Source organism: Balaenoptera musculus, chromosome X, assembly GCF_009873245.2.
Source record: "Balaenoptera musculus isolate JJ_BM4_2016_0621 chromosome X, mBalMus1.pri.v3, whole genome shotgun sequence".
Taxonomy (NCBI): domain Eukaryota; kingdom Metazoa; phylum Chordata; class Mammalia; order Artiodactyla; family Balaenopteridae; genus Balaenoptera; species Balaenoptera musculus.
The window spans coordinates 45,436,160-45,463,656 of NC_045806.1; the positions used below are offsets into that span (position 1 = coordinate 45,436,160).

The 27,497-nt window shown below is 43.0% G+C and overlaps 1 protein-coding gene across 12 annotated transcripts in view; it reads right to left on the minus strand.

Annotated features, from left to right (window-relative positions):
* Positions 1-19,597: 19,597 nt before the first annotated feature.
* The window catches only part of HUWE1 (HECT, UBA and WWE domain containing E3 ubiquitin protein ligase 1), a 138,858-nt gene continuing 130,958 nt past the window's right edge, over positions 19,598-27,497 (minus strand). For all 12 annotated transcript variants that reach the window (XM_036840528.1, XM_036840526.1, XM_036840532.1 and 9 more), the window contains 11 exons: positions 26,922-27,018; positions 25,898-26,041; positions 25,211-25,456; positions 24,765-24,882; positions 23,992-24,132; positions 22,709-22,996; positions 22,480-22,585; positions 21,730-21,847; positions 21,250-21,431; positions 20,772-20,962; positions 19,598-20,223 (listed from right to left, as the gene is read on the minus strand). In XM_036840528.1, the coding sequence (XP_036696423.1) occupies positions 20,121-20,223; positions 20,772-20,962; positions 21,250-21,431; positions 21,730-21,847; positions 22,480-22,585; positions 22,709-22,996; positions 23,992-24,132; positions 24,765-24,882; positions 25,211-25,456; positions 25,898-26,041; positions 26,922-27,018 (1,734 nt within the window). In that variant the 3' untranslated portion in view covers positions 19,598-20,120. The remainder of the gene's footprint in view (positions 20,224-20,771; positions 20,963-21,249; positions 21,432-21,729; positions 21,848-22,479; positions 22,586-22,708; positions 22,997-23,991; positions 24,133-24,764; positions 24,883-25,210; positions 25,457-25,897; positions 26,042-26,921; positions 27,019-27,497) is intronic.

Genomic DNA, 27,497 nt, shown 5'->3' on the forward strand with positions numbered 1-27,497 from the left:
GTCAAATCAGAGCCACTATCTAGTAATCCTCATAAGGTCTGGGTATTTCCTTTTCCCCAATGCTCACTCACTCTATTAAATGGCCACAGGTCCCTCTGGGGAAGACTTGGAGGAAGATTTACAGTATGTTCTTACAACAATGGTACAGGCTCCTTCCTCTAGTGGACCTGGCATCTCCTTCAATCAAGGGGCTCTGGGTCAGTGAACTGACTTCTGAAAACAGTGAGAGGCTGACTCTCCACTGTGGTGACTTGAGTCAGATTTTTAGCTACTAGATCTAGAACTTTTCCTATCATATAGATTGAGTGATATTCTAGTAGGCTATTCATCTATTTTATTCCTAGGGACATCATGATCAATTTGCCTGTACATCCATGCTGCCCTTTACAGATGTGCCCACTTTGTCTTTGGCAGTTAAGTGCTACCACTTGGCCTCTGCTTCTCTGGGTTTCCATCATCACCACTGAAGCCAGGAAGCCTATCTTAGCCTGTTCTGGCTGCTATAACAGAATATCATAGACTGGTGGCTTATTAACAACAGAAATTTACTTCTCACAGTTTTGGAGGCTGGGAAGTCCAAGATCAAAGCACTGGCAGATTCAGTGAGGGCCTGCTTCCTCGTTCATAGATGGCTGTCTTCTTCCTGTGTCCTCACATGGTGGAAAGGGCTAGAGATCTCTCTGGAGCCTCTCTTATAAGGGCACTAATCCCATTCATGAGGGCTCCACTCTCATGACCTAACCACCTTCCAAAGTCCCCCATCTCCAAATACTATCACATTGGGGATTAGGTTTCAGCATATGAACTGGGGGGGGGGAACATATTCAGTATATAGCATTCTGCCCCTGGTCCCCCAAAATTCACGTCCTTCTCACATGCAAAATACATTCATTCCATCCCAACAGCCTGAAAAGTCTTGATTCATTCCAGCATCAACTCTAAAGTCTAAATTCCAAAGTCTCATCTAAATATCATCTAAATCAGATATGGGTGAGACTCAAAGTACAATTCATCCTGAGGAAAATTGCCCTCCAGCTGTGAACCCAACAAGTTATGTGCTTCCAAAATACGGTGTTAGGACAGGCATAGGGTAGACATTCCTATTCCAAAATGGAGAAATAGGAGAGAAGAAAGGAGTGACAAGGGCCTGAGCAAGTCCTCTTTGGCCAGGTGCTCTGCTCTCCAGGCCCACTGGGGTGGAGGCCCACCTTTCAGATACACTGGGGTGAAGCACAATGATGTGGCTTTGCTGGGCAAGGGCTGGGCCCCCAAGGCTTCAGACAGCCAGCTCCCAGGTTGTTCTCTGCCACGGCCCCATGGCTCTTGCATCTGGAGTCCTGAGCCTGCAGCTCTGCCAGGAGGCCCAGTCCTTTGAAATCAAGGTGGAGGCACCATGTCCCCTCGGTTCTGCTGGATGTAGCCCATAGCACACCAGGCCGCCGGAGCTGCACCTGGGGCAGTTGGGGAGCCCAGTGCCGAGTGCAGTAGCAGAACCCACCACCACGTGAAGTGGTGCCGGGCAATGTGCCAGCGGCGCCTCCTTTGAAATTACTCTGCCCCCAGGGCCCTTGCACTCTGGACCTGTGATCAGAAGGGCAGCCCTGATGCTCTCTGGATTGTCTTCAGGGTCATTCTTCCCCTATGTCATTCCTGGCCTACAGAAGAGAGCAACCACAGAGCTTTCCAAGGTTGCAGGTGCGCTTCTCACTAATGCTTTCTCAATGTCTCGGTGAAAGTAGTGTCTTCTGAGCCTTGTCATGGAACATAGTTGGGGGTTGCATTCAAGTCATACATGATGAGTTCTGTCCAACATTCCCATCGCCCGAAGCCTTTGGATTCCCTCCTCCATATCATGCCAGGACACCTCTGGCATCTCAACCTCATTAACTGTAGGCCACAATTGAGTCTCAGTTTCAGTCAGCCAACCAAGTAAACCCTTAGAGCATGTGCTGACACATTAAATCCAGAATCTCTAGTAAGTGTACCTATATCAATGAATTCTGCCTAATCTAGAGTTATATTCTGCCCTCCTTCATCTAACACCCTTAGAGTCCTCTTCTGAATATATTCCCCAGATTTCTGCCAATATATATAAGCAAAGTCTTGCGATTATTTTGGTGTATAAGCAATTTCCAACTTGGTCATAGTATGCACTTGTTCCCCTGGACCATGCTGAGATTTGACCTCAGTCACGGGTCTATCAGCAGTAGGGGTGGTTGTGGTGGGTCTTGAGGAGAATGAGTATCCCTTTTCAAGGCACCTGGACCAGGTGAGTTTATCACAGCATTTTCAAGGAGAGAAAGGTTAGTTTCAGACACTGAAGGGCAAGCTACTTCCGGAAACTTGAGTTTCATTTGGGACCAAACAGATGTCCCCATTCCAAGTTTCAGGATCCCATTCTTTAACAGTCAATACCATAACTTTCACATGGAAAATAGTCAAGACTGTGAATTCAACTGTCGTTGTAATTCAACAACTTATACAATTAAATGTTGTGTTTGATGTTCAGCAATATTAGCCCTGTCGCTAGGCATCATGAAAGTTCTCTGGTTCTTAGGCTGTGACTTGAGCTGAGAAATTAACAGACCCAAGCTTGTTATTTTTCTCTTTGTAAGCGCTCAAGTGCATTCAAAATAATCTATCCCCCATCACGGTCTTCATAGTCATGATCATGGCCATAATAGTCAAGTGCAGCAGCCATTTCGGCTTCCAGGGAATGTGCTTCAGTTGGCACTTCATCACAATCAACCATAGGTTGATTAATTGTGATGCAACGGCATGCCATGGATTACTAGCATCCATCTCTCATTGGCAAGGAGTTCAGCACCGTGCATAAGCCCAGAGGTGTGAACAAACCAATCTCAAAGTCCCATCTCTGCAGATTTCTTTCCTGGCACCACTCCTGGTAACAATTCTGTATCAGTCTGAGTCCTATCTGGAGAGAGGAGTAACAGTAATTTGAACAGGGAAAGTTAATATAAGGAATTACCTATAACAGGGGATTGGAATAATGAGGGATTGGTTAGTGAGATGTGAAGAGAATTCAAAAGAATATAGAAATAGCAGATATAAGAAGTAGTCACAAGGGAATTCCCTGGTGGTCCAGTGGTTAGGACTTGGCACTTTCACTGCCGAGGGCCGGGTTCGATCCCTGGTCGGGAAACTAAGATCCAATAAGCCATGCAGTGCGGCAAAGGAATTAGTCACTATCCCTAGGCTGGCATAGAATGCCCCTGGGGCTGAGGTCCAGATCTTGTTGGAGAGGCATGACTGTAGTTCACTGCAGGGCAGAGAAGTCATTGTGGTGCTGCACTGGTGGAACTTTCCAGAAATCTGCCTGCTGGGAGGCAGGAGAAAGCTGTTCACTGAGTGCTGCTGGCCTCTGTGCACCGCAGGAGCCAGGCCCTGGGGAAGCTGTGAGTGCATCAAGATCCAGAAGCATTCTGCTTGCTACCAAACTGCCTGAGGGTGAGTTCTGGAGGGAGAGGAAAGCTGCTGATCACTGGGTACTACTGACCACCATGCACGGTAGAAATCAGGCACTGGAAGAGTTGTGAGCGCTGCAGGAGTCTGATTCTAGAAAAAGCCATGCAGAAGGAGCCTGTCAAGCGAACATGCAGGAGTCAGGAAGGAAACCTCTTTTCCTCTTGCAATATCTCTCTAGCACCCTCTACTGAGAAAGTTTCAGTGCCAGCTGTCAAAGGAAAAATAGTTAAAATTGCTTCATTATCACAGAATAGGCAGAAAGGGTGAATTTGAAGTTGAGAGGCAATAAATTGATAACCAGCACACCATGGGTCAAACAAGAAATCCTAAGAAAAATTAGAAAGTATTTTGAATGAAATTAAAATGAAAATATAATGTATCAAAATATATGGAATGCAGCAAAAGCAGTGCTTAGAAAGAAAATTATAGCATTAAATGCTTATATTAGAAGAGAAGAATAGTCTCAAACCAATGACCTCAGCTTCTACCTTAAGAAATTATGATAAAAATAGGAAATTAAACCTAAAGTAAGCAGAAGGAAGAAAATAATCAAGAGCAGAAATCACTGAAGTAGAAAACAAAAAAAAAATAGAGAAAAGCAAAGAAACCAATAGCTGGCTCTTTGGGAAGATCAATAAAACTGATAAACCTCTAGCCAGATTGATGAGGGAAAAAGGAGAGAAGACCCAAATGCCTAATATTAGGAATGAGATTTTGGACAACACTACAGATCCTACAGAAATTAAGATAATAATAAAGGGATGTTATTTATTTTTAAAATTTTATTAAAGTATAATTGATTTACAATGTTGTGTTAATTTGTTGTGTACAGCAAAGTGACTCAGTTATATATATATATATATATATATGTATTCTTTTCCATTATGGTTTGTCACAGAATATTGAATATAGTTCCCCTGTGCTATACAGAATGACCTTGTTGTTTATCCATCCTATATATAATAGTTTGCCTCTGCTAATCCCAAACTCCCATTCCTTCCCTCCCCTACCGCCCCCCCGCCCTGGCAACCACAAGTATGTTCTCTATATCTGTGAGTCTGTTTTTGTTTTATAGATATGTTGATTTGTATCGTATTTTAAATTCCACATATAAGTGATATCATATGGTATTTGTCTTTCTCTTTCTGACTCACTTCGCTTAGTATGATAATCTCTAGGTCCATCCATGTTGATGCAAATGGCATTATTTCATTCTTTTTGATGGCTGAGTAATAGTCCATTGTATATATGTACCACATCTTCTTTATCCATTCATCTGTCAGTGGACATTTAAGTTGTTTTCATGTCTTGGCTATTGTAAATAGTGCTGCTGTGAACATAGCGGTGCATGTATCCTTTTGAATTATAGTTTTGTCTGGGTATATGCCCAAGAGTGGGATTGCTGGATCATATGGCAACTCTATTTTTAGTTTTTTGAGGAACCTCCATACAATTTTCCGTAGTAGCTGCACCAATTTACATTCCTACCAACAGTGTAAGAGGGCTCTCTTTCCTCCACACTCTCTCCAGCATTTGTCCTTTGTAGACTTTTTAATGATGGCCATTCTGACTGGTGTGAGGTGATACCTCATTGTAGTTTTGATTTACGTTTCTCTAATAATTAGCGATGTTGAGCATCTTTTCATGTGCCTATTGGCCATCTGTATGTCTTCTTAGGAGAAATGTCTATTTAGGTCTTCTGCCCATTTTTGGATTGGGTTGTTTGTTTTTGTTGAGTTGTATGAACTGTTTGTATATTTTGGAAATTAAGCCCTTGTTGGTCTCATCATTTGCAAATGTTTTCTCCCATTCTGTAGGTTGTCTTTTTGGTTTGTTTATGGTTTCTTTTGCTGGGCAAAATCTTGTAAGTTTGATTAGGTCCCATTTGTTTATTTTTGTTTTTATTTCTATTGCCTTGGGAGACTGACCTAAGAAAACATTGGTACGATTTATGTTAAAGGAATGTCATGAAGAGCTTTATGCTCATAAATTCGACAATTTAGATAAAATAGAGACATTCCTTAAAAGACACAAGCTACTGAGCTCACTCCAGAAAAAGACAATCTGAATAGCCACATGTCTTTTTTTTTTTAAATTTATTTTTGGCTGCATTGGGTCTTCATTGTGGCGCGCGGGCTTTTTCTAGTTGTGGCGAGTGGGGGCTTCTCTTTGTTGCAGTGTGCAGACTTCTCATTGTGGTGCCTTCTCTTGTGGCGGAGCATGGGCTCTGGGCATGTGGGCTTCAGTAGTTGTGGCACGTGGGCTCAGTAGTTGTGGCTCACGGGTTCTAGAGCGCAGGCTCAGTAGTTGTGGCACACGGGCTTAATTGCTCTGTGGCATGTGGGATCTTCCTGAACCAGGGCTCAAACCCATGTTCCCTGCATTGGCAGGTGGATTTTTTTTTTTTTTAACTCAAGTGAGTTTTTCTTCTCTTTTTTTAAAAATTTTATTTATTTATTTATTTATTTATTTATTTATTTATGGCTGTGTTGGGTCTTCATTTCTGTGCGAGGGCCTTCTCTAGTTGCGGCAAGTGGGGCCACTCTTCATCGCGGTGCGCGGGCCTCTCACCATCGCGGCCCCTCCTGTTGCGGAGCACAGGCTCCAGATGCGCAGGCTCAGTAATTGTGGCTCATGGGCCTAGTTGCTCCGTGGCATGTGGGATCTTCCCAGACCAGGGCTCAAACCCGTGTCCCCTGCATTGGCAGGCAGATGCTCAACCACTGCGCCACCAGGGAAGCCCGGCAGGTGGATTCTTAACCACTGCGCCACCAGGGAAGTCCGTAGCCATATGTCTTTAAAGAAATTTATTTCATAGTTTAAAACTTTCCTACAAAGAAAACCCCATGCCCTGATGGCTTCACTGGTGAATTTGACCAAACAGTTAAAGAAGAAATAATAGCAGTTGTACACAAACTCTTCCAGGGGATAGAAGAGGAATGTATTAATTTTCTTTTTTTTTTTTAATCAGTCATCAATTTTAATTTTCTATTGCTGCATAATAAATAACTACAAACTTAGTGGCTTAAATCAATATCCATTTATAATCTCAGTTTCTGTAGGTCAGAAGTCCAGTATAACACAACACTGTCCAATATAAAATAAAAATTAAAAAAAAAGTCCAGTATAACATGACTCTGCTCAGTATAACAAGGCTGAAATCAAAGTGTTGGCCAAGCCAAGATCTTGTCTGGAGGCTCTGGTGAAAAATATGCTCCCAAGCTCATTCTTGTTGTTGGCAAAATCCAGTTCCTTGCAGTTGTAGGACCGAGGATCTCACTTCCTTGCTGGCCACCAGCTGGGGCTGTTTTTATCTCCTAGAGGCTGCCCACACTCTTTGCCATGTGGCCCCCCTCTGTCTTTGGGCCATCAACAGTGCGTCAAATACTTTTTGTCCTTCTGATTTTGGACCTTTATTACATCTGCAAAATCCCTTCACAGCAGTAACTAGATTCATGTTTAATTAAATAACTGGGAGAAAGTATGTGTACACCAGGGGCTGGAAATCTTAGGGGCTGTCTTAGAATTCTGCCTACCACAAGGAAGGCATACTTCCCAACATATTCTATGAGTTCTGTATCACCCTGATCTTATATCAAAACCAGACAAAGAAATCCCAGCAAGTTATTTTATGGATATCAACAAACTGACTCTAAAATGTGTAATGGAGAGGCAAAAGATCTAGAATAGCCAAGTCAATATTGAAGGTGAAAAACAGAGTTGGAGGACTGATGCTACCCGATTTCAAGACTTACTATAAAGCTACAGTAATTAAGACAGTGTGGTATTGGCAAAAGAATAGACAAATAGATCAATAGAACAGAAGAGAGAGACCAGAAATAGACCCACATAAATGTAGTCAACTGATCTTTGACAAAGGAGCAAATATAATCTTTTCAACAGGCTGTTGACACCTGTCAGGATGGCAATTATCAAAAACAACAGCAACAACAATGACAAAGGACAACAAGTGTTGGTGAGAATAGGGAGGAATTAGAACCCTTGCACACTGTTGGTGGAAATGCAAAATGGTGCAACTACTATGGAAAAATGGTATGGCAGGTTCTCAAAAATTAAAAATAGAACTATCATAGGATCCAAGAATCCCACTTCTGGTTATTTATCTGAAAGAATTGAAATCAGCATCTCAAAGAGATATGAGCACTCCTATGTTCATTGCAGCACTATTCATAATAGCCAAGATGTGTGAACAACCTAAATGTCCACTGACAGGTGAATGGATAAAGAAAACATGGTATATACATACAATGGAGGGACTTCCCTGGCGGTCCAGTGGGTAAGACTCCGAGCTCCCAATGCAGGGGGCCTGGGATTGATCCCTGGTCGGGGAACTAGATCCTGCATGCATGCCGCAACTAAGAGTTCACATGCCTCAACCAAGACCCCACATGCCGCAGTGAAGATCCTGGCGTGCCGCAACTAAGACCTGGCACAGCCTAAATAAATAAATAAATATAAATATTTTACATACAATGGAATACTATTGAGCCTTTAAAAAGAAGAAAACTGCAATATGCAACGACATGGATGAACTCTGAGGACATTATGCTAAGTGAAATAAGCCAGTCACAGTAAGACAAATACTGCATGAATCTACTCATATGAGGTATCTTAAGTAGTCAAATTCATAGAATCAAGGAATGGAATGGTGGTTGTCAAGGGCTGGGGTGAGGGGGCAATGGAGAGTTACTAATCAATGGGTGTAAAGTTTCAGTCAAACAAGATGAATAATCTTTAGAGAGCTACTGTGCAACATTGTACCTATATAGTCAGCAATAATAATTTGTACACTTAAAAATTTGTTAATGGGGTAGATCTCATGTTAAAGAGTTCTTATCACAGTAAAATAAATTGTGCTGAAACAACTGGACATTCACATGCCAAAGGAGTAATCTAGACACAGAACTTACACCGTTCACAAAAATTAACTCAGACCCAAATGTAAAATGCAAAACTATAGAACTCCTAGAAGATACCATAGGAGAAAAATCTAGACGACTTTGGGTTTGGCAATGACTTTTTAGATACAACACCAAATGCATGATCCATGTAAGAAAGAATTGACAAGGTGGACTTCATTAAAATTAAAAACTTCTGCTCTGTGAAAGACACTGTCAGGAGAATGAAAAAACCAGTCACAAACTGGGAGAAAATATTTGAAAAAGAGATATCTGGTAAAGGACTATTATCCTAAATACACAAAGAATTCTTAAAACTCAACAGTAAGAAAATGAACAACCCAATTAAAAAATGAGCTAAAAACCTTAACAGACACCTCACCAAAGAAGACATACAAATGGCAAATAAGCATATGAAAAGATGATCCACATCCTATGTCATTAGGGAAATGCAAATGAAAACAGTAATGAGATGCCACTACCACCTATCAGAATGGCCCAAATCCAGAATGCTGACAACACCAAATGCTGGCTAAGATGCAGAGCAACAGGAACTCTCATTCATTGCTGGTGGGAATGGAAAATGGTACAACAACTTTGGAAGACAGTTTGGTAGTTTCTTACAAAGCTAAAGGTACTCTTACCACATTATCGGGCAATCACACTCCTTGGTATTTACCCAAAGGGATTGAAAACTTATGTCCATACAAAAAACTGCACGTGGAAATTACCAAAACTTGGAAGCAACCAAGATGTCCTTCAGTGGGTGAATGGATTTATAAACTGTGGTACATCCAGACAATGAAATACTATTCAGTGCTAAATAGAAATGAGCTATCAAGCCATGAAAAGATATGGAGGAACTTTAAATGCGTATTACTAAGTTAAAGAAGCTGATCTGAAAAGGTAGGATTCCAACTATATGACATTCTGGAAAAGGCAAAACTATGGAGACAGTAAAAAGATCAGTGGTTGCCAGGGGCTAGGGGGAAGGAGTGAGGGATAAAGAGGCAGAGCACAGAGGATTTTTAGAGAAGTGAAAATACTTTGTATGATACTGTAATGGATACATGTCATTACATATTTGTCCAAACCCACAGAGTGTACAGCACGAAGAGTGAACTCTAATGTAAGCTATGGACTTTGAGTGATTATGATGTGGTAATGTAGGTTCATCAGTGGTAACAAACGTACCCCTCTGGTGCAGGATGTTGTTAATGGGGGAGGCTATGCATGTGTGGGGGCAGGGGGTATATGGGAAATCTCTGTACCTTCCTCTCAATTTTGCTATGAATCTAAAACTGCTCTAAAAATAAAGTCTATTAAAAAATCAAAGAAAACTACAGATCAATATCCCTCATAAACATAGATACACAAATGAATGGATAAAAAAAGATGTGGTATATATATATATTTACAATGGAATACTACTCAGCCTTAAAAAAGAATGAAATCTTGCCATTTGTGACAACATGGATGAGAGTATTATGCTAAGTGAAATAAGTCAGACAGAGAAAGACATATACTGTATGATTTCACTCATATGTGGAATATTTAAAAAAAACAAAATAAATGAACAAACAAAACAAGAACAAACTCATAGATACAGAGAACAGATTGGTGGTTACCAGAGGGGAACAGGTGTGGGGAGAGGGAGAAATGGGTAATGGGGGTCAATTGTATGGTGATGGATAGAACCTAGACTTTTGGTGGTGAGCATGCTCTAGGGTATACAAAAGTCAAATTGTAATGTTGTACACATGAAAATTATATACTGTTATAAACCAATGTTACTTCAAAAAAAAAGAGAGGAGTAGACAGTTGTGGGGATCCTTTCACAATGTATATAGATATAAAATCATCATATTGTACACTTTAAATACATTACAATTTTATTTGTCAATTATACCTCAATAAAGCTGAAAAAAACCCCACAGATACATGAGTTTTTAACAAAATTCGAGCAAATCAAATCCAACACAATATATGAAAAAGATAATACATAATGACCAAGTGGGTTTTAATCCCAGGAATACAAGGTTGGCTTAGCACTTGAAAACCAATCAATGTAATTCACCATATTAATGAACTAATAAAGAAAAACCATATGGTCATCTTGATTGATGCCAGTAAAGCATTTGACAAAATCCAACATCCATTTCTGATAAAATAAAAAAGAAACAATAAACAATCTCTTAGAAATTTAGGAATTTGGGGGCTTCTTTAATCTGATAAAGGGCACCTACATAAAAACTACAGCTAATTTCATTCATTTTTTTTTTTTGGCCACGCCGCGTGGATTGCAGGATCTTAGTTCCCTGACCAGGGATTAAACTTGGGGCCACGGCAGTGAAAGCGCCGAGTCCTAACCACTGGACCACCAGGGAACTCCCTCATTCTTTTTTTTTAATTGAAATATAGTTGATTTACAATGTTGTGTTAATTTCTGCTGTACAGCAAAGTGATTCAGTTTATATATATATATATATATATATATATATTCTTTTTTAAATATTCTTTTCCATCATGGTTTATCACAGAATATTGAATATAGTTCTCTAGGCTATACAGTAGGACCTTGTTTATCCATTCTATATATAATAGTTTGCATCTGCTAATCCCAAACTCCCAATCCATCCCCCCACCTTGGCAACCACAAGTCTGTTCTCTATGTCTGTAAGCTTGTTTCTGTTTCATAGATAAGTTCATTTGTGTCATATTTTAGATTCCACATGTAAGTAATATCATATGGATGGGATGCCTTAATCCTTCCTTCCTTCCTCTCTTCCTCCCTCCCTCCCTTCTTTCCTTCCTTCCCTTCTTCCCTCCTTCCCTTCCTGATGCCCGCTTACCTGGGGCTGCGGCTCTGGCCGAGTCCACGGGGCCAGGCCCTCAGACTGCTCTCCCACTAGATGGTAGGCTGTTTAATTTTAATTTTAATTTTATACTGTATTGGAGTATAGCTGATTAATAGTGTTGTGTTAGTTTCAGGTGTACAGCAAAGTGATTCAGTTATACATATACATGCATCTATTTTTTTTCAAATTCTTTTCCCATTTAGGTTATTACAGAATATTGAGCAGAGTTCCTTGTGTTATACAGTAGGTCCTTGTAGGTTAGGCTGCGGGATCTTAGTTCCCTGGCCAGGGATCAAACCTGGGCCCCTGCAGTGAGAGCACCAAGTCCTAACCACTGGACTGCCAGGGAATTCCCTAGGCTGTTTATTTTTTTTTAAGATTTATTTATTATTTATTTTAATTTATTTATTTTTGGCTGCATCAGGTCTTAGTTGCAGCATGTGGGATTTTCTTTGAGGCGTGCAGGATCTTTCATTGGGGCACAAGGGCTCTTCATTGTGGAGTGCAGCCTTCTCTCTAGTTGTGGCATGCAGGTTTTCTCTCTCTAGTTGTGGCGTGCAGGCTCCAGGGTGCGTGGGCTCTGTAGTTTGCGGCATGCAGCCTCTAGTTGAGGCGCGCGAGCTCAGTAGTTGTGGCCTGCGGGCTTAGTTGCCCCGTGGCATGTGGGATCTTAGTTCCCCGACCAGGGATTGAACCCACATCCCTTGCATTGCAAGGTGGATTCTTTACCACTGGACCACCAGGGAAGTCCCGAGGCTGTTTATTTATTTATTTTTATTTATTTATATATTTTTAACATCTTTATTGGAGTATAATTGCTTTACAATGGTGTGTTAGTTTCTGCTTTATAACAAAGTGAGTCAGTTACACATATACATATGTCCCCATATCTCTTCCCTCTTGCATCTCCCTCCCTCCCACCCTCCCTATCCCACCCCACTAGGTGGTCACAAAGCACAGAGCTGATCTCCCTATGCTATTCGGCTGGTTCCCACTAGCTATCTATTTTACATTTGGTAGTGTATATAAATCCATGCCACTCTCTCACTTCGTCCCACCTTACCCTTCCCCCTCCCCTTATCCTCAAGTCCATTCTCTACATCTGCATCTTTATTCCTGTCCTGCCCCTAGGTTAGTCAGAACCATTTTTTTTTAAGATTCCGTATATATGTGTGAGCGTACGGCATTTGTTTTTCTCTTTCTGACTTACTTCACTCTGTATGACAGTCTCTAGGTCCATCCACCTCACTACAAATAACTCAATTTCGTTCCTTTTTATGGTTGAGTAATATTCCATTGTATATATGTACCACATCTTCTTTATCCGTTCATCTGTTGATGGGCATTTAGGTTGCTTCCATGACCCAGCTATTGGAAATAGTGCTGCAGTGAACACTGGTGTGCATGTGTCTTTTTGAATTATGGTTTTCTCAGGGTATATGCCCAGTAGTGGGATTGCTGGGTCATATGGTAGTTCTATTTTTAGTTTTTTAAGGAACCTCCATGCTGTTCTCCATAGTGGCTGTATCAGTTTACATTCCCACCAACAGTGCAAGAGGGTTCCCTTTTCTCCACACCCTCTCCAGCATTTATTTATTTATTTAAATAAATTTATTTATTTTATTTATTTTTGGCTGCGTTGGGTCTTCATTGCTGCGCACGGGCTTTCTCTAGTTGTGGCGAGTGGGGGCTACTCTTCGTTGCGGTGTGCAGACTTCTCATTGCGGTGGCTTCTCTTGTTGCGGAGCACAGGCTCTAGGTGCGCGGGCTTCAGTAGTTGTGGCACACGAGCTCAGTAGTTGTGGCTCGTGGGCTCTAGAGCACAGGCTCAGTAATTGTGGTGCACGGGCTTAGTTGCTCCGCGGCATGTGGGATCTTCCCGGACCAGGGCTCGAACCTGTGTTCCCTGCATCGGCAGGTAGATTCTTAACCACTGCGCCGCCAGGGAAGCCCTCTAGCATTTATTGTTTGTAGATTTTTTGATGATGGCCATTCTGACCGGTGTGAGGTGATACCTCATTGTAGTTTTGATTTGCATTTCTCTAATGATTAATGATGTTGAGCATTCTTTCATGTGTTTGTTGGCAATGTGTATAACTTCTTTGCAGAAATGTCTATTTAGGTCTTCTGCCCATTTTTGAACTGGGTTGTTTGGTTTTTTTTGATATTGAGCTGCATGAGCTGCTTGTTAATTTTGGAGATGAATCCTTTGTCAGTTGCTTCATTTGCAAATATTTTCTCCCATTCTGAGGGTTGTCTTTTCGTCTTGTTTATGTTTTCCTTTGCTGTGCAAAAGCTTTTAAGTTTCATTAGGTCCCATTTGTTTATTTTTGTTTTTATTTCCATTTCTCTAGGAGGTGTCTCAAAAAGGATCTTGCTGTGATTTATGACATAGAGTGTTCTGCCTATGTTTTCCTCTAAGAGTTTTATAGTATCTGGTCTTACATTTAGGTCTCGAATCCGTTTTGAGTTTATTTTTGTGTATGGTGTTAGGGAGTGTTCTAATTTCATTCTGTTCCATGTAGCTGTCCAGTTTTCCCAGCACCACTTATTGAAGAGGCTATCTTTTCTCCATTGTATATTCTTGATGAGGCTGTTTATTTTTAATTGTGGAAATACATGCTCACCATGAAAAACAGACAGCAAAAATGCTGCTACTGTCGCCGCCAGCGCCGCCACCATCACCACAATGATAATAATACAGATAGGGAATTCCCCCAGTGGTTAGGACCCTGAGCTCTCACTGCTGAGGGCCCAGGTTCAATCCCTGGTCAGGAACTAAGATACATTACAAAATGACCACCATGTTAAGTCTAGTTACCATCTGTCACTATACAAAGGTATTACAGTATTACTGACTATATTCCCTATGCTGTATGTTACTTTCCTGTGACTTACTTATTTTTCTAAGTTGAAGTTTGTATCTCTTAATCCCCTTCACCTATTTCGCCCAACCCCCCCACCCCCCTTCCCTCTGGCAACCACCAGTTTGCTCTCTGTAAGTCTGTTTCTGTTTTTTTTTTTTTTCCTATTTTTTGACCACGCTGTGAGGCATGCAGGATCTTAGTTCCCCGACCAGGGACCGAACCTGTGCCCCCTGCAGTGGAAGCATGGTGTCTTAACCACTGGACCACCAGAGAAGTCCCTGTTTCTGTTTTGTTTTGCTTGTCTGTTTTGTTTTTGAGATTCTACATATAAGTGAAATCACACGATATTTGCCTTTCTCTCTGATTTATTTCACTTAGCATAATACCCTCTAGGTCCATCCATGTTGCTGCAAATGGCGTTATTTCGTTCTTTTTTATGGCTGAGTAATATTCCATTGTATATATGTACCACATCTTCTTTATCCATTCATCTGTCGATGGGCATTTAGGTTTCTTCCTTGTCCTGGCTATTGTAAATAGTGCTGCAATGAACACTGGGGTGCATGTATCCTTTTGAATTATGGTTTTCTCTGGGTACATGCCCAGTAGTGGGATTGCTGGGTTATATGGTAGTTCTATTTTTAGTTTTTTAAGGAACCTCCATACTGTTCTCTATAGTGGCTGTATCAATTTACATTCCCACCAACAGTGCTAGACGTTTCCCTCTTCTCCACACCCTCTCCAGCATTTATTGTTTGTAGATTTAAACAAAATTTTTTTGTTTATTTATTTTTGGCTGCATCAGGTCTTAGTTGCGGCACGCAGGATCTTCATTGAGGCATGTGGGATCTTTCGTTGTGGCGCGTGGGTTTCTCTCTAGTTGCGGCGTACAGGTTTTCTCTTCTCTAGTTGTGGCGTGCAGGCTCCAGAGCACATGGGCTCTGTAGTTTGTGGCCCGCAGGCTCTCTAGTTGAGGCTCACGAGCTCAGTAGTTGTGGGGGGTGGGCTTAGTAGCCGCGAGGCATGTGGGATCTTAGTTCCCTGACCAGGGATTGAACCTGCATCCCCTGCATTGCAAGGTAGATTCTTTACCACTGGACCACCAGGGAAGTCCCTGTTTGTAGGTTTTTCTTATTATTTATTTATTAATTTTAATAAATTTATTTATTTATTTTTGGCTGTGTTGGGTCTTCGTTGCTGCGTGCAGGTTTTCTCTAATTGCGGTGAGTGGGGGCTACTCTTTGTTGTGGTGTGCAGGCTTCTCATTATGGTGGCTTCTCTTGTTGCGGAGCATGGGCTTTAGGCACGCGGGCTTCAGTAGTTGCGGCACATGGGCTCAGTAGCTGTGGCTCGCAGGCTCTAGATCGCAGGCTCAGTAGTTGTGGCGCACAGGCTTCATTGCTCCACAGCATGTGGGATCTTCCCAGAGCAGGGATCGAACCCGTGTCCCCTGCATTGGCCGGCAGATTCTTAACCAGTGAGCCACCAAGGGAAGTTCCTGTAGATTTTTTAATGATGGCCATCTGACCGGTGTTAGGTGATACCTCACTGTAGTTTTTTTTTTTTTAAATTATTTATTTATTTATTTTTGGCTGCATTGGGTCTTTGTTGCTGCACGCGGGCTTTCTCTAGTTGCGGCATGCAGGGGCTACTCTTCATTTTGGTGTGCGGGCTTCTCATTGCAGTGGCTTCTCTTGTTACGGAGCACGGGCTCTAGGTGAGCAGGCTCAGTAGTTGTGGCGCACGGGCTTAGTTGCTCCGTGGCATGTGGGATCTTCCCGGACTGGGGCTCGAACCCATGTCCCCTGCCTTGGCAGGCAGATCCTTAACCTCTGTGCCACCAGGGAAGTCCCCTCACTGTAGTTTTGATTTGCATTTCTGTAATAGTGATGTTGAACATCTTTTCATGTGTTTGTTGACCATCTGTCATTTGTGTTTCTTCTTTTCTGAATTGCCTTTTCATGTCCTTGGATGTTTCTCTGTTGCGGAGTTTGTCTCTCAGTGATTTGTAAATAAAAAAATATATATACAGCAAGGATTAACCCATTGCCTGTTAGAGATGTATTGTTTCCTAGATTGCCGTTGCTTTTTAATTCTTCTCGTGGTGTTGCCAATGTTTTAGTAGTCAAATATATCAGTCTTTTCCATTATAATGTCTTTTGTAGTTTTTAGTGTTAGACTTTCCATATCCCAGATCACTTATTTGCCCCAAAAATAAGTTCACGTTTTTCACACTTGAATCTTCCATTTGGAATTTATTTAGTGAGAATTGCAGAGCAAACTTTCTATTTCTCCCCCTTCCAATACTTAGGCAAGTTTCCCAAACTTAACATTGACAAAGCTATTCCTTCCCCAACTGGCTCTTGGTGCTTCATTTTCTCTTTACAGTAGACCATAGCACACTGAATAGTCACGGCTTGAAGCCATTCTCTGTCAGGTCTGCTCATTTCAGCTTCCACCTTGCTTAGCATGTCTGTTTTCCAAAGTCTCAAGGCCAGCTATACTTGCAAATGAAGACAGTAAGCCTGTTCATTTGCCTCTTTTTATGCTTCTCACAAGAGTTTTGCAGCATCCTTCTTCACATGGATCCCAAACACTGCTTCTTAAGATTATTCCTAGGTATTTTATGTTACTGTTGTGAAGGGAATCTATTTCCTGTTGTTTTCTAACTGGTCATTGCTTGTATTTGAGAAAATGTTTAATCCTGCTACCCCTGCCTATCGAGTCTTTGTGTATCCATTGCTCCCTGAACTTTCCTAACACCTAACCCCTTCCCTTCAGTGAGTTTTTGGAAAGCAGTGACTTCTCAGTGTTGTCAGTACATGGTAAGCGCTCAGTAAAAATGTTTATGTTGGGTAATAATTGTTTCTCCAGCCAAGACATACTATGCTTCATAAGTATAGAGCCATACATCCCAGTTTATCTGGGTTTGTTTGCAGTTGTGGCCCAGCATAATTTTTTTTTTTTTGGTGGCTGTGCCATGTGGCATGTAGGACTCTTAGTTCCCTGACCAGGGACTGAACCCGCGCCCCCTGCAATGGAAGCATGGAGTACTAACCACTGGACCACCAGGGAAGTCCCACAGCATAATTAATAACACCCTTTTTATTTTAAAATTTGCCCAACCTTGGATGATAAGTTATATGGTCACCCTAATTATAAGAAAAGGGGACTATTTTAATAAGGAGATAACCAGTAGTAATTGTAACACACATACGTCAGTGGAGGGGATTATTAGGGGGCAAAAAGAGACATGTTTAATCATATCATGAAAGCAGCTATTAATTAGCCTTCACGTAAATTTAGGCCTGTTATTGACTTCCTTGATACCTGCCTCAAATGCATTTGGAACTATTAAATTGTCCATCTCAAAAAACTTATTTTGAAATATCTCAGGTGTAGAAAAGTTATAAAGTATTATAGTATTATAAGAAATACTTATGTACCCTGCACCACCCAGCTTAAGAAATAAAACATTTAATTTAAGCCCTCTGGGTAATGTACCTCTTCCCAACTGCATCCCCTTTTGTCCCCCATAGCTTATCCTGAACATCGTGCAGTACTGTCATACTTATGCATGGGCTTCCATACTCTTCATACATGTGGATGTGGTTTTTCATGTTCTTGGTATACACATATGTAGTATTGTTTTGCAGTTTTTAAACAGGCAGGTCTCATACATTTTTGCTTATCTTTGAGATTGTGTATGTTGATATATGCAATGGATATTTTTACTATTGTATAGGATTTCTTTATATTAATTTATCAGATTATTTATACTTGTTGGACAATAAACGTTTACACGAATGTTTTGTTCATTATAACCAGGCCTCTTGCTGGACTCACTTAAGCTCTAATAACTTTTGATTCTCTTGGTTTAGCAAAATAGTTTCTCTTCAACAGCTATACCTTGTTTCCTGCTTTATGGAAATGGCTAGAACTTGCAGAACAGTGTTAATGGTGATAACTGACCACTTTATGCTTGCAGTGTGATGTTGACTCTTGGTCCGATGCTACCTTATCAAGGTAGTATCTTTACAAGTTACCAGGAATAGTTACTGTTGGCAAATGCCTTGCATCTACTGTCAAAAGGTTTTTCTCTTTTGACATTGAGGTGATGAATATCCCAAAGGCAAATCATACTCAGTCACATTAGGTTTTTGTGGTATGCCATTGAATTAGATTCATTTATTTCCTTCCATCTGTACTCCGAACTCCCACACCCGACTCCCAACCCTTGCACCCCTTTCAAATTTAAATGGTCAGAGCTTTATTCTACTTTGATTTTTCAAAGAACCAGTTCTTAACTGTATTGATCAATTCTACTATATTTCTGCTTATTTGTTCCTTTTATTTTAAAGCCCTGGTGGACTCCCAGCCTCATCTCAGGCCACTATCCTTTGCTCAAGCCTTGCCCTATCAACTGGACCCTTGCTGCCTTGAGCTAGATTACCCCGTTCTTCTTAATCTTCAGTCTCACACAGCCTTATGATCCAACCCAAATGCCACTGACGATAGAAAGCCTTTCCTGATCTCCCAGGCTAGACCAGGTACTTCTGCTGGGCACCCAGACCCCCTTCCTACACCTGGTCACAGAACTGATCTGTCTTCACCCCTTGACTAGAAGCTCAATAGGAGGGACAGGGTTGATTCATCTGTCTTCTCAGTGGTCAGGGGGGCCAGGAACAGACAAGTGTGAACATTGGAAGAAAAAAAAAAAGACAAGCAGCCATTTGCATCAGGTTAAGGACAGACACACCACTTTCCTAGATCCACACTTTGGGACATGGTTAAGGGGAAAATCTCTAAGAAGTAGAGCCTCGGAGAATGAGAAAACCCACACAAAGCAAGTACCACTTGAGGTTATTTTTCTAACTAAACTTTTATTACTTTTTTCTTTGAAGGCTGGAACCATCAAAGTCCTTAGATCAACTTTAAGTGCTGGATGGAGTAAAAAAAACCACAAAAGACTGTTGGGCGATCCGTGAACAGACTGGCAAACAAGCAGATGACAAAACAAAACCAAAAAGGATGGAAAGACTGTTCTGGGGAGCTAGTCAAATTATTTGCTTATTAAAATTTGTTAGAAATAAACTAAAACATTAATAAATGAAATCAAAATTTTAAACTGAGCTCCAGGCTTGAAACTGTTATAAAGGCTCAGGAAATAGAAACTTCGGTTGGGTTGAGTGAATTCTCTTAGAACCCTGCTGGTTTGTTCCCCTAGAGCAAGGCAATGCTTTGTCCTTGGCTATAATCTCTAACACCATCACCACCCCCAAGTGCAGATCCCATTCTGAAAAAGATCTCCCCAGTTCCTGATGACTCTGAAGGAGGAGGATGCACCCGTGTGGTGACAGAGATGGCTTTCTGGAGAGTCCATTTGGATTTCTTCTTCAGCCATCTAGCATGTGCTCAAGAAGTGTTTCTTTTTAAACTTGAAAAAAACTCCATTGTGAAAAGTGAGTTATGAAGAGTGCTCTTTATTTGAAACCTCCACAACACAGACGCCAATCTTTTCTCGCATTGAATCATTAGCTGTGCACATCAACACATTCCAAGCACAAATTAAGAAATGCAAACAGAACAAAAAAATATATATATATATAATTTTTTCCCCTATCCAAAGGTTTCAAGTCTCAATGCAGCAAATCCTTCTGAACACAGAATCTGAGGAGCACACTGTTCAGTTGGGACAAACGGGTCCCTGTAAAGGCTATTGCCTTTTTAATACACGGGGTGAGGGATCATGGACGGCATGGAACGGGGAGAGGAGGTGAGGAAAAGGGAGCGGGGAGAGAGAATGAGCAGGAAAGGGGGAACGGGTATGCGCTGGGGAAGATGGGGCAGCTGGGACACACACATGGTGAGTTGGTGGATTTTCATTTATTGGTTTTGACATTTTCTTTCTGGTTCTTTTTTGTTTTCATTTCCCCCCTTCCCAGGTCCAACAATGGTAGAAAAACCCCACAGTGGTGGGCGGGGCCTTATTAGGCCAGCCCAAAGCCTTCAGAGCACTCCTGGATGGCCAATAGTAGCATGTGGCGGAGCTTCTCAAAGCTCTCATAGGCAGGCAGGTCCAGCTGATTAAAACTAGGGAAAGAAGAAAGATCAATTCGTGACAAAAGATGATAACCAAATCCGTGTTCCCATGGTGCCCACTTGACTTCTGCTTGTAGACTCCCAATCCTGTCCTAGCCTTGTCTGCCCTCCTCTAATCTGGCCCCAATACTGGCCACCAGGCACCTAAAACATAATCTGACCCTGTCACTCCTCCTTAAATACCACGACCCTACATGAAAGCTCCAAGGAGGCATTCAGGGTCACTGGTCACCCCTGCCGAGTTCTTTAGCATTCTGCTCCCTGCAACTCCTTGCTCTGGCCACGTTGAGCCCTGGAATACACCTTGTTCTCACATGGCAGTGCTCATCTGCAATGTCACCCCAGCCCCACTGTGAGTCTGGGCCAGCTTCTCATCTCAAATATCATCTTCTCCACAAAAACCACCAAACTGTGAGCTACCCCAGGTCCAGGGTACCTGGGGCCAGATTTGCGCTCCTGACCACGGGTAGGGGCCTAGAAGTAGCAAATACGCAAATTCAATCTAAATGCTGAAAAGGAGAACAAACCTTTCCTCTTACCATGTGTGAGCTGAAGGCAGGCGGTCTGTGGACCTGTCATCTCGATGGATCTGAAACTTCTGAATGCCATTCATGCCTTCAAGGGCAGCAAAACCTTGCAGGGGCACCTTGGAAGTACCCGTGACAAACTGGAGGAACTTGGCACGGTCAGCTTGATCGAAAGAACGCAGTGCTCTCCAGAACCACTGGATCTACAGGAATGAACACAAGAAGCCAGTGTTAGGTAGAGAGCTCTTGGAAGAAAGGGGGATGGGATTTGGAATGTTAGGCAAGCCCCTTCTGTGAGACAGGTTTCAGTTCCTCCATTCACAAGATGAGCAAGGAGATCACCTGAAAACTGAAACTCCAGAAGAGTGAAGAGTTAGGTACAGGTAAGCTGTCACTCAACACTCCCTTCCCCTAAGAGTACTGGTTTATTTGGTGTCATACAAACCAACACTGCTTAAGGATACAGGGAGGGATGCCAGCAGCAGCTCACCTGAATAGAGTTGGACTGGTACTTGTGGTATTCAGTGTTGGATTTCAAATCGTCAATGTCGATTGTGGGCAGTCCTGATATGAGCAGCTCTAACTCCTGCTCAGTGAAGATGGAAATGAGGCGCTTTGGAATGATCTCATAGAAACCTTCTAAGAAAGCTGCCAGCTGTTTGCGGATGGCTCCTGGGGAGAGAACCAACAAGCCACGTGGCATCTGAACTCATACAACTGTTAGAGGTCAGAGATCCCCAATCTGGCAGGATGCTGACTCATCTGCCTACCTCACCTACCACTCTGTTTCTAGGCCCCCATATGAGGGTGGATGAAGGGAAATATTTTTTGGTCAGGTTTTTGGACTCCTTTTATGCAAGGCATTTGTGGCTGGCATAGGGGAAGAGAAGAAACAATGTCTGTGAAATGAGTGAGGCCTGACCTTGCCCCATACTGAGCAACTAGGGAGTCTAATGGACATTTCCCCTACCTGTCATTCTCATCTGGCACACCAGGTGTACATACTCCTTCTTATTCTCCTCTGTTACCAAGATGTTGGCCCCATTGGGTTTGAGGTCACGAACTTCACACACTCCAAACTCTTGGACCTAGAATACCCAAAACCAATAATATGAATCAGGCTTGGTCTAGGATGGAACTTACATAGATACCTGGAAACACACCCTAAACTCTTTGCTGTATCCTGGGCAAGGAGATGAAGCAAGGTCATAAAAAACAGTGACTTTTCTCATGAGCTCATAAATCCCTAATAGGGAAAGGCCAAGGGTTTGGTCCTAAAACATACGGAAACTATCAATAGTAAAAGGGAAAAGGGCATGGATAACATACATAATGTAACACAACAGAATCTTTATGGAAAGCAGTTTGGGGGAAGAGTAACCTTGAAATTTTTTTGTTTTTCATTTATGTCTATTTGTACAATTTTTCTAGAGTGAACTGCCTTTGGGAATGAAGAATAATGTACTAGAGCATTTTTTCAAAATATAGAGGAAACTAGGAAACAGCCTGGATTGTTTTACAAATTCTGGTTTTTCTGTTTGTGCCATCTCATGCAAATACCCACTGCTCTCTGCCAGATGGGGAACGGGGAATGGGACTTAAGACATCAAGATGCTTCCTTAGAAGCATTAGAGGTTATCCAATGCCAGTTCAAGGACAACCCCATAACGGGTTTCCTCGACTAGCTGGGATGTGCCATGGTCAGGATCTCCTGACCTACCTCAGTGCTGAAGGTGAGGTCGTAGCCTAGTGTGGAGACATCATTTTCCAGCAGATAAACCAGGCCCTGGTAGAAGTGGTAATCTTCGCTCTCCATATCTGTATATCTAGATAAACAAAATTAGGGCCATGGGTTGGGGTGGAGGAGAGGCAGCCTAGTGATGGGACACAAGAAAAGGGACTAGATTTCCAGGACTGAAGACAGTCCCAGGTTTGTGCCACATTCTCACCTGACAGACTTGCCCAAGATGTGTTTGTAGAAGGACCGAGTAAAGTAGCACTCTAGGAGGCGGTTGTCATATACAGCTTTGGCCACGATGCGTCCGACAAACTTGAAGTAGCTAAGGTGGTTGGGGTTGCAGTGGGAAGATGGATTGATGGTGTATGTGACCCGATCACCAGGTGAGGTGCGGAACAAGGCATACATAGGATTAAACATCTCCCGAGAGATGATCATATACCACTCCCGCAGGAGCCCTCCAGCATCCTGCCCTTCTTCTCCTTCAAACACTATATACCTGTATAAGAGAGCAGAAACAGGGATGTGCAGAAAGCCCAGGACAAATCCATTCTTTTGCATAGCATGACCTGAGTGAGCGATTGTGAAGGAGTAGCTGGGGAGTGCAGGGTCAGAGGACAGTGGTAAATGCAGAGTGCCAGGAGAGCCCAGAGGAGCGGTGGGGATCTGGGACAAAAAAGGGCATCACTGATGGAAGAGATGTCCCGAAGTATCAGTAAAGCCTCACCCATATTCCAGAAAACAGTAATAGGAAAGGTATAAAGGCCTAATAAGAAAGCAGGAGGCTTTCATCAAGGAAGGAATCATCAAGCGGCATCAAAGAGAGCTGAGCTCAGAGTCCGACGTCTATAAGGATTTGGTGGTGGAGGAGTAGGGTTCAGTCTGTCTTGGAAGCCTCTCTGACTTCCTGTGTGACTACATGGATAGTGAGCCCATGCCATAAGGGAAGGGAGGAATCAAGTTCCTGAGTTCAGGAGGATCAAACTCCATCAATAGGTCTATCATCTCAATGGCTCCCATGACACATGGTACTGCAAACTGCCAATCTCCTCTAGGTGGCGCCAGAATCACCAGTGAGGGATTACCAATTTGGTGGGGAGCCACTCTTGAAAGTATGGTCTCCCTCAACCCAGGGTACCATTTGCTTAGCAGGGTTCCCGTTCTTAGTGTAACAATGGAGGAAGCTCTCTTTGCGAAGCCATCAGGTGTACCTTTGTAAATGCGAAAGACTCTCCGGTCTGTACAGGAATTGTTGGATAGCTCAGCCCAAGGGCCAGATGGCCAGCAAAAGACCAGTCTCATGAGACTGGGTGGAGAAGACAGGTGACAGTTCAGTGAGATTATCTAAGCTGGATTCCTCTTAGGAATTCCTACTGGGGAGGGCAGCACCTCCCTAAGTTCCCCTGCACATTTGGGCCCCAAGTAAGCCTTCACTACCATGTAGGGAGGGTCCCAACCCTCCCATCCTGCTTATTCTCTGCTCTGGGCTCTTACAATCGATTCTTCATTTCTTCAGGGGATTTCCGGTGCAGCTCACGATAGGAGTCTTCAAACACATGGTCACGGCGGACGTGCACAGCCATGTCTTCTTTCCGGAGCCCCTCGTCCAAACGCTCCAGCTCTTGGCGGAAATATCTTGGGAGGTAGGAAAGGAAGGAAAATAAGATTAGGGGTGGCAGAGTAAACTTTTGTTTGCCTGATTAGAATGAAGATCCGCAGTGATGTTCCCCCCATCCTCCAGACACTTTGATCCCTCCAGTGTTTGGGAGAGGCAGGTCATTCACTACCAACTCTAAATTTTTCCCATCTCCATCGAATAGGGGCCCACAGACATTAAGGCATGGAATTTCTGCAATAAGCAGGTAAGCATGTGTAGGTGCACAGGAAGGAAGAGTAAAAAATGACAGGAGTGTTGTGGAGGCTCGTCCCCCCACGAGCCCTGCTGTGGCTACCTGCACCTCCTGTATTACCCCAAAGGAAGGACTGGGACTTTAGAAATCATGTGATTAAACAAAGGCTTGCATTTCTCTGATGAAGAATGGAGACTGGGTTGGAGAAGGCCAAGGAGTATTTACGTACAATGACTGTCCGTGGCACAGACAGATGAGTCTCTCCCCGCCCCCCCACCCCCCAGCACCATTCTAAGGGCTGCCACCAAGGGAAACTTTTTTCCCTGAAAACATCATCCCAGGAGAAATTTTGGCTCCTTTCTGGGAGAGGAGATACCATTTAGAGAGTTCCCATCCCCCCAACACCAGGGCACATACTTGCGCTTGACATCAAAGTCGAGGACACGAATGTAGTCTACCAGGACAGCAAAAGGCCCGTCAGCGAGGTGGGTGGTGGACTGCCGTAGGATCTGGTTTAACACAGTGCGATGAGTCTCTGGGGGGAGAAAGGACAGCAGGAATCAGCACATCATGGGTCTCAGAATAATGAATGAAAGCCAACCAGCCAGCAACTCTCTCTTCCTTGTTTCAGGGGAAAAAAACGTGTGGCACACAAGGACTTCCAGACCCAGTCCCTACCTCACTAGCCTCACTTTCCAACACACACACACACACACACACACACACACACACACACTCTCTCTCTCACTCTCTCTCCCCCTCTCTCTCTCTCACCCTGCAAATCAGCTAAGAACAAAATGTATGAATTGACCCTGTAAAAAAATGAAGCCTTCTACATTTGGGTACCTAAGAGTTCCCTGTACCTGCAAAGCGAAGAAACTTCTGTGTGTCAGGGGGCAGGCTTGATGAGATGTGCATAGACGAGGGCTCCCGGGAGAAAAATGGGTCAAGGGAGGAAGGAGTGGCTGGGGTTAAGGGGGCAGGGGAGAGTGGAGGAGGCTCATCCTTGATGTGTGCCAGCTGGCTCTCACGGGTGTCTCGGACAGGAGGCTTGCTCTCCCGCTCTGTGGCATGGACCAGAAAGAAGGCCTCGACGGCAGGCTGTAGTACTGGGGGTAGGAACGATAGGACAGTGACAATTTACTTTATAAACTTCGATAGGACAGTGACAATTTACTTTATAAACTTAAACATATAAACCTCTTCCCCCCTCATAATCAAATTTCAAAAGTACTACATGAAAAAGTAATGAAAACTTGCAGGAGAAATATAATGGTGCCACAGAGGAAGTCAGAGTTTCCAGAGAAAAATGGGATAGGCAACCAGTTATAAAGATTCCCCCGGTCTAAAAAGTAAAAGATACCAGCTACCAAAAGAGAACGTTAATCTTTTTTCTGACAATGAAGTCAGAGAAAAAAAATCCTCTCCTTTGAACTCCTATTATGGAGATCTGACGGAGAGGAGTAATCTGGAAGGAAGAAAATTAAGCTGGCAGAAAGGGCCCCAGAGCAGATCAGCGGACCTGGGCCCTCCCTCAGGCCACAACTCACCTAGCACCGCATGCTGGTCATGGGATTCCTCCAGTTCCTTTAGGCACTCTCCCAGCATGTCCCACAGCTCATCCAAGCTCAGTTGCTCGCTGAGCAGGGGTAACTCGGGTGGCCTCTCCTCCTTCTCCCCCTGTGGAGTTCCATCTGAGCATAGAGGGCACAGAGAGGAGAGATTGGGAAGCCCCTGAGGCTTTTCCTTCATTCAGACCAAATGCACAGGCCATTAGGCAGATCAAGTAGATTGGTCCACTGGCCAATGAGTAATTGAGTGACATCTGAAAGCAAGTTCTAGTCCTATACTGGATGGCATTTAAACTTAAACTGAATAAAATTAATACAAGAAAAAGTTTGTCTAGTTGCACTAGACGCTTTTCAAGTGCTCAGTAAGCTACATGTAGCTAATGGCTACTGCAAGAAAATTCTACCAGACAGCATTGGTCTTCTCATTGCCTTACTAGCTCCCAGAAAACCTATGGATTATTAAATGATTTAATATATTTTAAAAACTGGATGTCCTATGACAACACTATCCCACAGGAATGTGTCAAAAGGGTGCCAAAAAGCATTCTATATGAAATTAACCTTCAAAAATGCTGCTAATAATAGCATCCACTGTGTGCCAGGTACTGCTCTAAGTGCTATATGTACACGTGTTAACTCAATCCTAACTATGAACATCCCTATTTTAAATGAGGAAACTGAACAAAGAGAGGTTTGCCTCAGGTCCCAGAGATAGTAAATGGGGAGACAAGACTCAAACGTATGCTGTCTCCACACAATATCATCATAGTTTCTTTACTACAGAAATTGCAATGTGTGCTATGATTCTCCAATGAGGACCAGGTGGTGATGGTTAGTGATCTTAGTTGACTGGTACGGGCCTATCAACATACAGAAACCAGGGTTCACTTGAACAAACTGGAAAACACTGAGCTTATGTATGTTGGAAGCAGGGGATCCAGCAGGCATTCCATGAAGACTGGTTCTCCCTTTTGTTGGGCTGGAGATGGGAAGCGGTACTGACCAATGGACTGAGTATCTTGAGCACTGGGAGATGGCTGGTCCACATCCATGGGTGATTCCTCCCTTCGGACAGATGCCTCTGACTGGCTTGACTCCGACTGGATAAAAGGGAGACAAAGTCACATAAAGGGTGCAACTCTGCTTTCCTCAGGGACAGGCTAGAGGCTGTCCTACAATCTCTCACATATCATAAGCTTGGAAAGAAGCCTCCCATGTCTTCCCATATGGAAAGAAGTTTCCTTAGGTAGCTCTCCAGGACAAAAGAATGGCCTTCCCACCTCCTTCGCTGTCCTCCACCCTGAGCTAGCAAGCTTTTGCAAAGAGCTCCCTGGATGCCCGCATTTGCCTCCACTCTATTCCAGGCCTGTGTCCAGTCAGGCACCATCCTCCTGGACTTCAAGACTTCTAGGGACAGTTTACACACATATATATACCTATATATAAAACTCAGATGGGCAGAAGGTAGGTTTACTCTTTGTTCCTTTTTGCTCACAAAAGGGGAAATAACGGGAATGAATTAGTGCAATCTTTGATGGATGGGATTGGCTTTTTAAAAAAGCCAACATCTGTCATATCA